Source organism: Heptranchias perlo, chromosome 22, assembly GCF_035084215.1.
Source record: "Heptranchias perlo isolate sHepPer1 chromosome 22, sHepPer1.hap1, whole genome shotgun sequence".
NCBI classification, from domain to species: domain Eukaryota; kingdom Metazoa; phylum Chordata; class Chondrichthyes; order Hexanchiformes; family Hexanchidae; genus Heptranchias; species Heptranchias perlo.
In genome coordinates, this window is record NC_090346.1 from 48,395,998 (window position 1) to 48,411,837 (window position 15,840).

General features: G+C 55.6%; 1 protein-coding gene across 4 annotated transcripts in view; it reads right to left on the bottom strand.

The window, feature by feature from the left end:
* Window positions 1–15,840, bottom strand: part of vwa3a (von Willebrand factor A domain containing 3A) — a 51,121-nt gene that overhangs the window by 18,506 nt on the left and 16,775 nt on the right. For all 4 annotated transcript variants that reach the window (XM_068003534.1, XM_068003536.1, XM_068003533.1 and 1 more), the window contains exons 18-26: window positions 15,389–15,463; window positions 14,135–14,273; window positions 12,183–12,378; window positions 10,982–11,052; window positions 10,585–10,743; window positions 8,248–8,338; window positions 7,503–7,613; window positions 3,991–4,088; window positions 172–324 (exon numbers count right to left, since the gene is read on the bottom strand). In XM_068003534.1, the coding sequence (XP_067859635.1) occupies window positions 172–324; window positions 3,991–4,088; window positions 7,503–7,613; window positions 8,248–8,338; window positions 10,585–10,743; window positions 10,982–11,052; window positions 12,183–12,378; window positions 14,135–14,273; window positions 15,389–15,463 (1,093 nt within the window). The remainder of the gene's footprint in view (window positions 1–171; window positions 325–3,990; window positions 4,089–7,502; window positions 7,614–8,247; window positions 8,339–10,584; window positions 10,744–10,981; window positions 11,053–12,182; window positions 12,379–14,134; window positions 14,274–15,388; window positions 15,464–15,840) is intronic.

The following is a 15,840-nucleotide window of genomic DNA, read 5'->3' on the forward strand; positions in this document are numbered from 1 at the left end:
GGCTGACACTAATATAAACTACAAGCTGCTGCTTTAAGTTATTTCCTCTCAGTTTGTAGATGCTCCCACTGAACGACACATGACAACAGAAAGTAAGTTAGCAACGATTTGCGTTGTGAACAATTCATTGGAGGGAGCAATGAGTGTCTTTGCCTTACAGCCAGGACTTACACTGATCTCCACACTGGGGAAAGTGGCACAGTACTTGGCAGAGACCCTTCTGTGTAAAGCCCGGACCCGTTTCCTCTCGTGTGTACAGTCCGGGCCAGAGGCGAGTTTGTGCAGATCCAACTTCAACTTCTTGATACTGAACCTCTGCAGCCACTTTACAGAGAAAAATGGCAGGAGTTTGATCAGTGAGGGAATAACTCAGAGAGAATCACAGCTCAAAACATTCCCCCCGTCCCCGTCCCCATCCCATCTCCTGAAGGCAGAGAACAGGAGAGGAAATCAGCTGAACCCAAAATTCAGGGCAGATATCTGACAGGACCCTTCTAAACTCACCGAGTGTTTGGAATAACGGACCAGGTAAAGGAACAGAGGTAAAAATAAAAACACTGGAGGTTATTCAAAATGTAATCAGATACCATAAATAGCTGATTTATGAAGGGGGTGGGCTTTAATTATCCAATGATCTTCTCTCGTGTTTCTAATATAATTGGGATATAATTCCGTGGGCACTGGCAACCTCTCCAAATAAGTGCCCAATTTTGGACATGGGAGAGTTAACCGGCTATTTGACCATGGGGGGAGGGAGCACGATCCTGTTCTCCCCAGTGTCCATGCATGGGGACTTCCCAGCAGGGTTCACTGTTCAGAAATCAGGACCACGAACCCCAGGTGATTTCTTGTCTGACGTGCAACAATGGAAGGATTAACTTTTCTCTATGAAACGGAAGGCCGGATATGAGACAGTGTGTAGCTACGTCCGAACACCACGTCCGAACACTTAACACAGCCGTGCAAAATCCTCCAGCTTAACAAAGGTCGGTTCATTTTAAACAGCTTTAATGGATCAGTTAACGATGGGTGAAGTAGACATGTTAATATCGTAAGCTGATATCACAAGTCCTAAATTCTAGGCCTTAAAATTTGCTCTGGCACCTGCTCAGAATGGAAGTGACCTTTGCCCCTGGCGCAGAATTCACCATCTGACCATTTTCAAATGGTCAACTTTACTCTGTCACACCAAGAGTCAAAATCTGACATTATATAACATAGAACTACATCGAATTTTACAGCATGGAAACAGGCCATTCGGCCCAACTGGTCTAGGCCGGTGTTTATGGTCCACACGAGCCGCCTCCCACCATCTCATCCTATCAGCATATGTCCTGGGAACTGGGCGGTTCAGTGGGTTAGACGCTCGTATTCCATGGCTCGGACCGAGTCCTATCCCAGGCTGGCAGGGGAAGGTTTCATCTGTCTGCTGGAGGCCAGCTGAACTTGGACAGTCTCGGGGCGCTGGGGTCACGGTGAGCCGCAGTGGCAGGGCGCCGGGGTCACGGTGAACCGCAGTGACAGGGTGAAGGGGTCACGGTGAGCCGCAGTGACAGGGTGAAGGGGTCACGGTGAGCCGCAGTGACAGGGTGAAGGGGTCACGGTGAGCCGCAGTGACAGGGTGAAGGGGTCACGGTGAGCCGCAGTGACAGGGTGAAGGGGTCACGGTGAGCCGCAGTGACAGGGTGAAGGGGTCACAGTGAGCCGCAGTGACAGGGTGAAGGGGTCACACTGAGCCGCAGTGACAGGGTGCTGGGGTCACACTGAGCCGCAGTGACAGGGTGCTGGGGTCACACTGAGCCGCAGTGACAGGGTGCTGGGGTCACACTGAGCCGCAGTGACAGGGTGAAGGGGTCACGGTGAGCGGCAGTGACAGGGTGAAGGGGTCACGGTGAGCGGCAGTGACAGGGTGAAGGGGTCACAGTGAGCCGCAGTGACAGGGTGAAGGGGTCACAGTGAGCGGCAGCGACAGGGTGAAGGGGTCACAGTGAGCCGCAGTGACAGGGTGCTGGGGTCACACTGAGCCGCAGTGACAGGGTGAAGGGGTCACACTGAGCGGCAGTGACAGGGTGAAGGGGTCACAGTGAGCGGCAGCGACAGGGTGAAGGGGTCACAGTGAGCCGCAGTGACAGGGTGCTGGGGTCACACTGAGCCGCAGTGACAGGGTGAAGGGGTCACACTGAGCGGCAGTGACAGGGTGAAGGGGTCACAGTGAGCCGCAGTGACAGGGTGAAGGGGTCACGGTGAGCGGCAGTGACAGGGTGAAGGGGTCACACTGAGCGGCAGTGACAGGGTGAAGGGGTCACAGTGAGCGGCAGTGACGGTGCTGGGGTCACACTGAGCCGCAGTGACAGGGTGAAGGGGTCACAGTGAGCGGCAGTGACAGGGTGAAGGGGTCACAGTGAGCCGCAGTGACAGGGTGAAGGAGTCACAGTGAGCCGCAGTGACAGGGTGAAGGGGTCACAGTGAGCGGCAGTGACAGGGTGAAGGGGTCACAGTGAGCCGCAGTGACAGGGTGAAGGGGTCACGGTGAGCCGCAGTGACAGGGTGCTGGGGTCACACTGAGCCGCAGTGACAGGGTGCTGGGGTCACACTGAGCCGCAGTGACAGGGTGAAGGGGTCACGGTGAGCGGCAGTGACAGGGTGAAGGGGTCACGGTGAGCGGCAGTGACAGGGTGAAGGGGTCACGGTGAGCCGCAGTGACAGGGTGCTGGGGTCACACTGAGCCGCAGTGACAGGGTGCTGGGGTCACACTGAGCCGCAGTGACAGGGTGAAGGGGTCACGGTGAGCGGCAGTGACAGGGTGAAGGGGTCACAGTGAGCCGCAGTGACAGGGTGCTGGGGTCACACTGAGCCGCAGTGACAGGGTGCTGGGGTCACACTGAGCCGCAGTGACAGGGTGCTGGGGTCACACTGAGCCGCAGTGACAGGGTGAAGGGGTCACACTGAGCCGCAGTGACAGGGTGAAGGGGTCACGGTGAGCCGCAGTGACAGGGTGCTGGGGTCACACTGAGCCGCAGTGACAGGGTGCTGGGGTCACACTGAGCCGCAGTGACAGGGTGAAGGGGTCACAGTGAGCCGCAGTGACAGGGTGAAGGGGTCACGGTGAGCGGCAGTGACAGGGTGAAGGGGTCACGGTGAGCCGCAGTGACAGGGTGAAGGGGTCACGGTGAGCCGCAGTGACAGGGCGCTGGGGTCACACTGAGCCGCAGGGACAGGGTGAAGGGGTCACAGTGAGCCGCAGGGACAGGGCGCTGGGGTCACACTGAGCCGCAGTGACAGGGCGCTGGGGTCACAGTGAGCGGCAGTGACAGGGTGCTGGGGTCACAGTGAGCGGCAGTGACAGGGTGCTGGGGTCACAGTGAGCGGCAGTGACAGGGTGAAGGGGTCACAGTGAGCGGCAGTGACAGGGTGCTGGGGTCACACTGAGCCGCAGTGACAGGGTGAAGGGGTCACACTGAGCCGCAGTGACAGGGTGAAGGGGTCACGGTGAGCCGCAGAACGAGGGGGGAGGGAAGCAAATAAAAATTCTAAAGCTACATTCGGAACCACAAATTAACTGTGAGTTTCCATTCGCATTTGGGAATTTGAATTCAGTTTAAAAAATAAATCTGGGAATAAAAAAATGGTAAAAGTGACCATGAAATTGTCGGATTGTTGTAAAATCCCAACTGGTCACTGACGTCCTTTAGGGGAGGAAACCTGCCGTCCTTACCCGGTCTGGGCCTATAGGTGACTCCAGTCCCACACCAACTCTTAGCTGCCCTCTGAAGTGGCCAATCAGTTGTATTAAACCTGCAACCAGCGATTCCATGCCGGCATTTACTGCTCATCACCACCTTCTCAGGGCAACCAGGGATGGGCAATAAATGCCGGCCTTGCCAGCGACGCCCACATCCCGAGAATGAATTAAAAAAGAAACGGTCAACTCAAAAAACTGGGTAAACACTGACGGGAAAAGGCCAGGGCTGCGAGACACACACATCGTACCAGCGAGGTCGAACAAATCTCCTCCTCTTTTGGCAAAGATGCGAAAGGAACGATCTTCCTCACACTCTTCATCTTGGGATATTTCTGGTACACGGCACCTTCCCAACAGAGAGAGCAGCAACTCTCAGTACTCACACCCCACAGTCCAGGCCGAAGATTCTTCATCAGCATCAATCAGTCACAAAATATATCTGCACAGCCTTTCAGACATAGATTTACAGAACATTTAAAGGAGAAATTTGCAGGGCTAAGGGAAAAGAGCAGGGGAATGGGACTAATTGGATAGCTCTTACAAAGAGCCGGCACAGGCACGATGGGCCGAATGGCCTCCTCCTGTACTGTATGATTCTATGATTATTCATTGGTCCTCGTTACCTGTGCTGTTCTCAGGTGATCAGAAGCATCACACGAAATGATTGGGCAGTTCCGAGTATGGTCACTGGGAAACTGACCATCAACACAGACACTAAACTCCGAAACTGTCACCAGCATCAGGAATCTCCAGTCTCCCTGGGCCGGACAGTTTGCTTTGTCTGTGTGTTGTTTTATTTTCTTTGAACATTTTTGTTTATTAGTTATAAAAATATTGGAGATGGAGGTAAAGGCTGTTTGACTGACAGTCAAGAATCATCCAATCGGGTAAAGGAGAGTCTGTTCACTTTCCAATTGGCCATGGGAAGGCGGGGTGTCGCGAGGATGGGCGTATTGGGCGACCAATGGCGGGAGTGTGGGGGGAGGGGTGTCGCGAGGATGGGCGTATTGGGCGACCAATGGCGGGAGTGTGGGGGGAGGGGTGTCGCGAGGATGGGCGTATTGGGCGACCAATGGCGGGAGTGTGGGGGGAGGGGTGTCGCGAGGATGGGCGTATTGGGCGACCAATGGCGGGAGTGTGGGGGGAGGGGTGTCGCGAGGATGGGCGTATTGGGCGACCAATGGCGGGAGTGTGGGGGAGGGGTGTCGCTAGGATGGGCGTATTGGGCGACCAATGGCGGGAGTGTGGGGGGAGGGGTGTCGCGAGGATGGACGTGTTGGCCGGCCAATGGCGGGAGTGTGGGGGGAGGGGTGTCGCGAGGATGGGCGTATTGGGCGACCAATGGCGGGAGTGTGGGGGGAGGGGTGTCGCTAGGATGGGCGTATTGGGCGACCAATGGCGGGAGTGTGGGGGGAGGGGTGTCGCTAGGATGGACGTGTTGGGCAACCAATGGCGGGAGTGTGGGGGGAGGGGTGTCGCGAGGATGGACGTGTTGGGCAACCAATGGCGGGAGTGTGGGGGGAGGGGTGTCGCGAGGATGGACGTGTTGGGCGGCCAATGGTGGGAATGTGGGGGTTGGAGGTCATGTGATGAAACTTCTGCCCAGAGTTGGCGACCCAACTAATTGCCCTGAGGGCTAAAGAGTCAAGCGGGTAGCGTGGGGCCGGGGCGGGTAGCGTGGGGCCGGGGCGGGTAGCGTGGGGCCGGGACGGGTAGCGTGGGGCCGGGGCGGGTAGCGTGGGGCCGGGGCGGGTAGCGTGGGGCCGGGGCGGGTAGCGTGGGGCCGGGGCCGGTAGGGTAGCGTGGGGCCGGGGCGGGTAGTGTGGGGCCGGGGCCAGTAGGGTAGCGTGGGGCCGGGGCGGGTAGCGTGGGGCCGGGGCCGGTAGGGTAGCGTGGGGCCGGGGCGGGTAGCGTGGGGCCGGGGCGGGTAGCGTGGGGCCGAGGCGGGTAGCGTGGGGCCGGGGCGGGTAGCGTGGGGCCGGGGCGGGTAGTGTGGGGCCGGGGCGGGTAGTGTGGGGCCGGGGCCAGTAGGGTAGCGTGGGGCCGGGGCGGGTAGCGTGGGGCCGGGGCGGGTAGCGTGGGGCCGAGGCGGGTAGCGTGGGGCCGGGGCGGGTAGCGTGGGGCCGGGGCCGGTAGCGTGGGGCCGGGGCGGGTAGCGTGGGGCCGGGGCGGGTAGCGTGGGGCCGGGGCCGGGGCGGGTAGCGTGGGGCCGGGGCGGGTAGTGTGGGGCCGGGGCGGGTAGCGTGGGGCCGGGGCGGGTAGCGTGGGGCCGGGGCGGGTAGCGTGGGGCCGGGGCGGGTAGTGTGGGGCCGGGGCCAGTAGGGTAGCGTGGGGCCGGGGCGGGTAGTGTGGGGCCGGGGCGGGTAGCGTGGGACCGGGACGGGCAGCGTGGGGCCGGGGCGGGTAGCGTGGGGCCGAGGCGGGTAGCGTGGGGCCGGGGCGGGTAGCGTGGGGCCGAGGCGGGTAGCGTGGGGCCGGGGCCGGTAGCGTGGGGCCGGGGCGGGTAGCGTGGGGCCGGGGCGGGTAGTGTGGGGCCGGGGCGGGTAGCGTGGGGCCGGGGCGGGTAGCGTGGGGCCGAGGCGGGTAGCGTGGGGCCGGGGCCGGTAGCGTGGGGCCGGGGCGGGTAGCGTGGGGCCGGGGCGGGTAGTGTGGGGCCGGGGCGGGTAGCGTGGGGCCGGGGCCGGTAGTGTGGGGCCGGGGCGGGTAGCGTGGGGCCGGGGCGGGTAGCGTGGGGCCGGGGCGGGTAGCGTGGGGCCGGGGCGGGTAGCGTGGGGCCGGGGCCGGGTAGCGTGGGGCCGGGGCCGGGTAGCGTGGGGCCGGGGCCGGTAGCGTGGGACTGGGACGGGCAGCGTGGGGCCGGGGCGGGTAGCGTGGGGCCGGGGCCGGGTAGCGTGGGGCCGGGGCCGGGTAGCGTGGGGCCGGGGACGGTAGCGTGGGACTGGGACGGGCAGCGTGGGGCCGGGGCGGGTAGCGTGGGGCCGGGGCGGGTAGCGTGGGGCCGGGGCGGGTAGCGTGGGGCCGGGGCGGGTAGCGTGGGGCCGGGGCGGGTAGCGTGGGGCCGGGACGGGTAGCGTGGGGCCGGGGCGGGTAGCGTGGGGCCGGGACGGGTAGCGTGGGGCCGGGGCGGGTAGCGTGGGGCCGGGGCCGGGTAGCGTGGGGCCGGGGCTGGTAGTGTGGGACTAGGACAGGTTGCCTTTCCTGATAGTTTTTAAAAATAATTGGGCTGATTTTATAGTCATTTTCTAGATTTATTGAATTTAATTTCACTCGCCTCGGAGTCAACCGTGGCTCAGTTCAGTGCACTCTCACCTCTCAGGCAGAAGGTCGGGGTTCAGGCCCCACTCCAGAGATATCAGCACAAAATCCAGGCTGACACTCCCAGTGTCGTACTGAGGGAGTGCTGCACTGTCGGAGGTGCCGTCTTTCAGATGAGGTGTTAAAAACCAAGGTCCCGTCTGCCCTCTCAGGCGGACGTCACTGTTGTAATGTAGGAAACGCGGCAGCCAATTTGCACACAGCAAGATCCCACAAACAGCGATGAAATAAATGACCAGATAATCAGTTTTTAGTGATGTTGGTTGAGGGATAAATAGTTGGTCCAGGACACCGGGGGGACCTCCCCCTGCTCTTTCTTCAAAATAGTGCCCATGGGATCTTTTACATCCACCTTCTGACTCAGAGGCGAGAGTGCTAACACTAGGATTGCAATCACATCCGTTCTGTGCTACACGAGCCCGGCTGTACCCAGGACTGCACTTACCGACTTTATTACCATCGTCTGTGTAAAACATCACCTTTGAAAGCTTTGTCGTTTTATTCCATTTCATCTCATTTTCCACACAGGGGTGAACCCACTTCTTATGAGAATGAGCTGCGGGGAAGCAAAATCAGCCATTATCCAAATATTAACAGGTGTGGTCCCAGCTATGGGACGTGAGCTTTTCCTAATCCAACAATGGCTTGAGTGGGTGGGAAGACCAAGGTTATTCCCAGGTTTAAATGGGAAAATTCCAGGCACCAATGTTAAAGGGAACGGGGGTCTGAGGAACGATGAGGTTGGTCAAGAAAAGAGTCGTCGCCAAGGAGACGATCCTTTCAGGGGGCGCGAGAGGTCGCGGGGCCAGGGGGCGCGAGAGGTCGCGGGGCCAGGGGGCGCGAGAGGTCGCGGGGCCAGGGGGCGCGAGAGGTCGCGGGGCCAGGGGGCGCGAGAGGTCGCGGGGCCAGGGAGGAGGAGGAGGAGCTCGGGGCAGACGTCAGGAAGCATGGGGGTAATTTTAACCTAACCCGCCTGCTGTGAATGGGGAGTTGGGCCCATTTTACACCCGTTGACTTCAATGGACTTTTTCATCCGAAAGGACCAGGAGATGAGTCCTCTCCACATGGAGCGAATACTGACTCTGGCCCCCATGTGTCGCAGAAATCATCAACACGTTCTTTCCTCCCCGACCCATGGCTTTGAATCACTGTTTATCAGAAGGCTATCCACTCACTGTCCTTATACACACCTGGAGGGACATCCGCCTTCCCACTGCTTGGCCGCCATGTCAAGGCTTTCACTGGTAAGCTGCTTTCTTCACCACTTTCTTCTCTGGCTTGCTAACAATCACAGAAATCTCCAGTTAAATATCACGCTTCTCTATTCCATGGTTTATATTTTAAGAGGTGAGTTTTGTGCAGTCAAACAATGTATTGGTAGAACTGGATTCACCAGCTGGGAGGGGTCACTGATCCAGTCAGTGGGACAGAGTTGAATTAATGTCAGTGAAGGTAATGGTGATTGACCTGTGGGGATTCAGAGATTGACCTGTGGGGATTCAGAGATTGACCTGTGGGGATTCAGAGATTGACCTGTGGGGATTCGGTGACTGACCTGTGGGGATTCAGAGATTGACCTGTGGGGATTCGGTGACTGACCTGTGGGGATTCGGTGACTGACCTGTGGGGATTCGGTGACTGACCTGTGGGGATTCGGTGACTGACCTGTGGGGATTCGGTGACTGACCTGTGGGGATTCGGTGACTGACCTGTGGGGATTCAGAGATTGACCTGTGGGGATTCGGTGACTGACCTGTGGGGATTCAGAGATTGACCTGTGGGGATTCAGAGATTGACCTGTGGGGATTCGGTGACTGACCTGTGGGGATTCGATGACTGACCTGTGGGGATTCGATGACTGACCTGTGGGGATTCGATGACTGACCTGTGGGGATTCGGTGACTGACCTGTGGGGATTCAGAGATTGATCTGTGGGGATTCGATGACTGACCTGTGGGGATTCGATGACTGACCTGTGGGGATTCGATGACTGACCTGTGGGGATTCGATGACTGACCTGTGGGGATTCAGAGATTGACCTGTGGGGATTCAGTGACTGACCTGTGGGGATTCGATGACTGACCTGTGGGGATTCGATGACTGACCTGTGGGGATTCAGAGATTGACCTGTGGGGATTCGGTGACTGACCTGTGGGGATTCGGTGACTGACCTGTGGGGATTCGGTGACTGACCTGTGGGGATTCGGTGACTGACCTGTGGGGATTCGGTGACTGACCTGTGGGGATTCGGTGACTGACCTGTGGGGATTCGGTGACTGACCTGTGGGGATTCGGTGACTGACCTGTGGGGATTCAGAGATTGACCTGTGGGGATTCGGTGACTGACCTGTGGGGATTCGGTGACTGACCTGTGGGGATTCAGAGATTGACCTGTGGGGATTCGGTGACTGACCTGTGGGGATTCGGTGACTGACCTGTGGGGATTCGGTGACTGACCTGTGGGGATTCGGAGATCGACCTGTGGGGATTCGGAGATCGACCTGTGGGGATTCGGAGATCGACCTGTGGGGATTCAGAGATTGACCTGTGGGGATTCAGAGATTGACCTGTGGGGATTCAGAGATTGTACCGGCTTCACTCCTGTGTGTTATTCACTCTCCCGCACACTGACTGACCAGGAACTCCTCCAACCCAGTTCATTCAATTATATCATCAGCAGTAAATGTCTCATCAAACACTCCCAGGGCAGGTACAGGGTTAGATACAGAGTAAAGCTCCCTCTACACTGTCCCATCAAACACTCCCAGGGTCAGGTACAGGGTTAGATACAGAGTAAAGCTCCCTCTACACTGTCCCATCAAACACTCCCAGGGCAGGTACACACGGGTTAGATACAGAGTAAAGCTCCCTCTATACTGTCCCGTCAAACACTCCCTGGGCAGGTACAGCACGGGTTAGATACAGAGTAAAGCTCCTCTACACTGTCCCATCAAACACTCCCAGGGCAGGTACACACGGGTTAGATACAGAGTAAAGCTCCCTCTACACTGTCCCGTCAAACACTCCCTGGGCAGGTACAGCCTCTTTTTTTGCCTTTCCCAAGAGTTTGCATGATTAGGAGATGAGTTATCAACATAATCTTTTATTTCTCCCTCATGTGTTTATCTAGCTTCCCTTTAAATGTATCTGTGCTATTCGCCTCAACTACTCCATGTGACAGTGCGTTCCACATTCTAAAGAAGATTCTTCTGAATTCCTTATTGGATTTATCAGAGACTATCTTATATTTATGGCCTCAAATTTTGAAACCCCCGCAAGTGGAAACATCTTCTCTCCGATTACCCTATCGAACCCTTTCATAAAGACCTCTGTCAGGTCACCCCCTCAGCCTTCTCTTTTGATCCCCAGCCTGTTCAGCCTTTCCTGACAGGTATAACCTCTCAGTTCCAGTATTATCCCTGTAACTGTGCGGCTGCACTGTGCCTCGATGGGCCCGGATGCCCTTTTTTTTTTCTAAATTCAGGCAGACTGTTCATCGGTCACACTGTATTTGCGAAGGGCCTCACCCTCCTGGCCAGGCTCAGCGCCGTGGGTTTTGGTGCGAGCAGCTTTTGAGGTCGGTGATTCTCCCTTTTGACTGGCGTCTTCGAACTCTCTCCCGATCGGGCTCCTGCACCCGAGTGCTTCGCTGAACGTCTCTTTAATGACTCGACCAGCACTGCACACTGCACAGAGAGGGAAGGCATCATTCAGTAACTGGGATTCATTCGAAGGTAGTGTCGTCCAATAGAAACCGCTGACTGGCCACAGGGTGTTGTCACGGCGACACCGATTTAATGCACTAATTTTAGTGGAAAACCCCTTACACACAATGCAGGTAAACTTACATCGCACAGGGATATTTACTTAATGAACATGGGGGGTTTGATCGATTATCTGACCAGATCGGGTTATTAAACACACCTTTTGTGAATAGTTGGCAGCTTTCTCCATTTCGGCCAATACAAGGTGAATGTCGTCGCTTTCTAGAATACCTTAAAAAAAAACCAGACATTCAACTAACACACAAACACGGGAATATTTACTCAATTTATCCAGTTGTCTCCCTTCCTCTTCTGAAGGCACTGAATCTCGCTGGGATGTTGTACTGGGGGACCTGCAGTGAGAGGGCTTTCTGTCCCAGTCCAAACAGTGACTGTCGATGGGCTATTCAACCGTGTGGGGAATCACCACAGCCTGTCCTCTCCCGAGCCCGAGCACTTTTCTAGCTGGCAATCAAGAGCGAGAAGTTTGGCTGATTTCCCACCCACCCCTCCTAATACAGCGGCCCTTAGCCAGTGCTGCCACCCCCAACTGCTGCCCTGGCTGAGATCAAATGGCTCACCACAGAATGGGGATCCAACCTTGGGACCTTCCTGGTCCGCACAGCGCAGGTACTGCACACGCACCCACTGCGGGACCTCCCGGGATATAATACCTTACACGTCTCCACGTTAAACTGCATCTGCCACCCGCCTGCCCACTCCACTAATTCCCACCGGGGGGAGCTGTCGCTGCACATTTTAAACACAGGCAGAAAGGTGTCCAGTGTTGGACCAGCAGGCTGGCCCCGCGGGAACAGGCCGTGTGAAAGTCTGGGGACGGTTTCTGCAGCGGAGAAGCACAGCCCGCACCTTTCTGTCAGCGCCCAGCGGAAGCTGCTCCACAGTTGGGTGCAATCGTGTGGTGGTAAGTTACTGGACTAATAATCCAGAGAGTTCAAATCTCACCATGGAAGTTTGAGAATTTGAATTCAGTTGGGAATAAAAAGCTGATCATCGGTCAAAGTGACCATGAAGCTGTCGGATTGTCGTTAAAAACCCAACTGGTTCACCAATGTCCTTTAGGGAAAGAAACCTGCCGTCCTTACCCGGTCTGGATCTATATGTGACTCCAGTCCCACAATGAAGTGGTTGACTCTTTAACTGCCCTCAGAAGTGACCCAGCAAGCCCAGGGAAGGGCAATAGATGCCGGCCTTGAATAAATTTTAAAAACACATCCACAGGAACGGGCCGTGTGAGTGGACGCTGGTTTAACTCGTCTCTCTGTGGAGGTGGAGCGACAGGTCAGTGCGTCGGAGATCAGACCACGCGCTCTGCAATTATCCCAGGGTTTCTCACTCACCCGTCTCTCGAAACCAGTGGAACCGCCCTCGGCCCGTGCGAGCCAGTTCGCGCAGTGCGTTCGCCGTTTCTGGCGGGGAGGCGTAGCGCGCGGGGACCGCCTCCCTCGGGTCGAACTCCTCGACGCTGAAAAGGCAGACGTGAAGCCGCAGGTCAAGCCCTCCGCAAATCTCCGCCACGTAAGCACCGACTGCGTCCTACAGCACAACCGAGAGAAACAGGGCTTCAGAATCAGGAACTCTAACACGAGCAGTAATAAATATACCACCAGAGCGCAGGGCACGGCACAGACCGCAGGGCACGGCACAGACCGCACGGCACGGCGGGCAAAGACCGCAGGGCACAGCACAGACCGCACGGCACGGCACAGCGGGCACAGACCGCAGGGCACAGACCGCAGGGCACAGCACAGACCGCACATCATGGCACAGAGCGCACATCATGGCACAGAGCGCATAGCACAGACTGCGCAAACCAGAGCGCAGGGCACAGCACAGATCACAGGGCACAGCACAGACCGCACGGCACAGCACAGACCGCACGGCACAGCACAGACCGCACGGCACAGCACAGAGCGCACGGCACAGCACAGCCTGCGCAGCACAGCCTGCGGTCACACACTCACCTCATTATACTCGAGATGGTTTGTGTCCTTTGATCCCAGAGTACAACTCATTTAAACCATTTTAAAATTCTCATCCTTGTTTTCAAATCCCTCCATGGCCTCGCCCCTCCCTCTCTCTGTAACCTCCTCCAGCCCTACAACCCTCCGAGATCTCTGCGCTCCTCCAATTCTGGCCTCTTGCGCATCCCCAATTTTCATCGCTCCACCATTGGCGGCCGTGCCTTCAGCTGCCTGGGCCCTAAGCTCTGGAATTCCCTCCCTAAACCTCTCCGCCTCTCTCTCCCCTCCTTAAAACCTGCCTCTTTGACCAAGCTTTTGGTCACCTGTCCTAATATCTCCTTATGTTGCTCGGAGTCAAATTTTGTTTGATAATCGTTCCTGTGAAGCACCTTGGGACTTTTTACTATGTTAAAGGCGCTATATAAATGCAAGTTGTTGTTGTTTTGTTTGATTTTTTTTTTTGCTAGAATTACATTTGGAACCAATTTTCTCCTCTCCATCCTTAAACCAATCACAGGTGGGGAGGCCACAATAACAACAGGGACTGCACTTCAAAAAATAACTCCTTCAATGTGAAGCACTTTGAGAAGTTTTGGTAGGGAGTGATAAGACGCTATAGAAACACTTGCTCTTTCTTTAACTCACCCAGTGTTTACTTAACAGCAATTATACTTTGTAGCCTTAAAAGGAACACATTCACTTCAGCAGTAGAACAGATATAATCGGTAGTAATCTGGAACCTTCTTCCCCCAAAAGACTGTTTTGAGGCTGGGGAGGTCACTTGAAATTTTCAAAACTGAGATTGGTTGGGTTTTTGTTGGGACGGGGTAACGAGGGATAGGGAGGAAAGGTGGGTAAATGGGGCTGAGGTACAGATCGGCCACGGTTTAATTGAATGGCAGAGCAGGTTCAAGGGGCTGAATGGCCTCCTCCTGTTCCAATGATCTGTTTCCCAGTCCTCTGTCCCACTTACATTCCCCGTTCAAACCCATTACTTAACCACAAGAAGGAAGAAAAAAGGAAGACCTGCATTTCTATAGCGCCTGTCACGACCTCAGGACGTCCCAAAGTGCTTTACAGCCAATGAAGTACTTTTGAAGAGTAATTACTGTTGTAATGTAGGCAACGTGACAGCCCAATTGCGCACAGCAAGATCCCACAAACAGCAATGTGATAAATAACCAGATAATCTGAAGGGTGTGTTATGCGCGGTGAAATTGTAACTACGTTCTTCATAAACGAGTTGGGGTGAGTTTCAAACAGAGAAAAGCTTCCTCCAAGGATTACATTTTGTTGCTGCTTTTATTGAACTAAGTGTTACTTCCTACCATCCCCTGGTCAGGAACTCCACTGGTAAAAAGGTACAGGCCACAGGGCTCCCGCTCTGCACCGAGATCATTCTCTGTCGCTCCTTTCAATGCGCCCATGAAATTCCTGCTGCCTCCACACTGCAAAGCCAGGGCCCATCTAAAAGTGGGACAAAGAGAGGTCGTCACCTTCAACAGGTACCTACACCGATCCAGAAAAGGTCCCAAGGCAAAGACCGACACCGAGCAGTAGTGGAAGAGTAAGAGTAAGGGGCAACGCAGCCAAAAGGGTGGTGGGAGCGGGTTTCAGAGAGTAGTGTCAGGATGGCCGCCAGCTCTACCACCAAAGGAGGGGAGGAGGGGAGAGTCAGAGGCCTGAGGGACACGGGCCGGGAGGTGGATGAACCTCACACTTACTCTCCTCACAGAGGAGTTTGGGGAAGGGCTGTTCTGGCCATTTTGTGTGTCGCTACATCATTTGTGAACATCTTCTCTGTTGGGTATTTTTAGTCAGAATGTAAATGTGATGTTATTGTTGGTCTTTTGGACCGGCGCTTATGTTGGAGCTCTAGATCGGCGTTTTAGGCCAGAGTTCTAGATCAGCACTTCAGGCTGGAGTTCTAGATCAGCACAGCGGACCATGGCTCTAGATTAGCGTTCCAAGCCAGGGTTCTAGATCAGCCCATTAGGTCGGAGTTCTAGATCAGCGCTTCAGGGCGTGGTTCTAGATTGGCACTCCAGACCAGAGCTCTAGATCAGTGCTTTAGGCCAGAGATCTAGATTGGCACTCTAGGCCGGAGTTCTAGATCAGCGCTTTAGGCAGTGGTTCTAGATTGGCACTCCAGGCCAGAGCTCCAGATCAGCGCTTTAGGCCGGAGATCTAGATTGGTGCTTTAGGCCGGAGTTCTAGATTGGTGCTTTAGGCTAGGTGCAGGGGACATGCAGAATTTTTCCAAGGGTATTTCTGGTGTTGCTATGCTCAGTGACCAGAGCAATTCTCACCCCTTTATATTCACGTCATTTTATAACTATCTGAAATCCACAATATTTTTTAACTTGAGGGGAGAAAGGGCACTGAGCAAAAGAGGGCAAAATTAGGAGAGGTGAAAGAGGTGGGTTATAAGGAGCGTCTTAAAGGAGATGGAGAGGCGGATGGCTGCAGGGAGGGAATTCCAGAGCGTGACACTGAAGGGCGTCAATGGAGGGTCAAAGGAGGAGAGGCCAGAGTCAGACCTGAAAGTATCATTGAGTAAAATGTAACTGGCAGAAGCTCACCTCCAGGCAGCCTGCAGGTTATCTGGTGTCACAGGCACCATGCGAGGCTGGTACTGTTTGATCTCAGAACCAAACCTAGAAATAGGAGGACACAGTTCATCAACTCTTCACCAAACGACTGATAGAAACGGCCCGGAGATGCCAACACCTCCAGAAACATAGCAACAAAACTACAGAACCTGGATTTTGTATTCGAAAGGAAGGAAGGAAGACAGAAAGAAAGAGAGAAAGACAGAGAGAGAAAGACAGAGAGAGAGAGAAAAAGACATAGAGAAAGACAGAGAGAGAAAGACAGAGAGAAAAAGAAAAAGACATAGAGAAAGACAGAGATAGAAAGAAAAAGACATAGAGAGAGAGAAAGAAAGAGAGAAAGACAGAGAGAGAAAGACAGAGAGAGAAAGAGAAAGACAGAGAGAGAGAAAGAAAGAGAGAAAGACAGAGAGAGAAAGAAA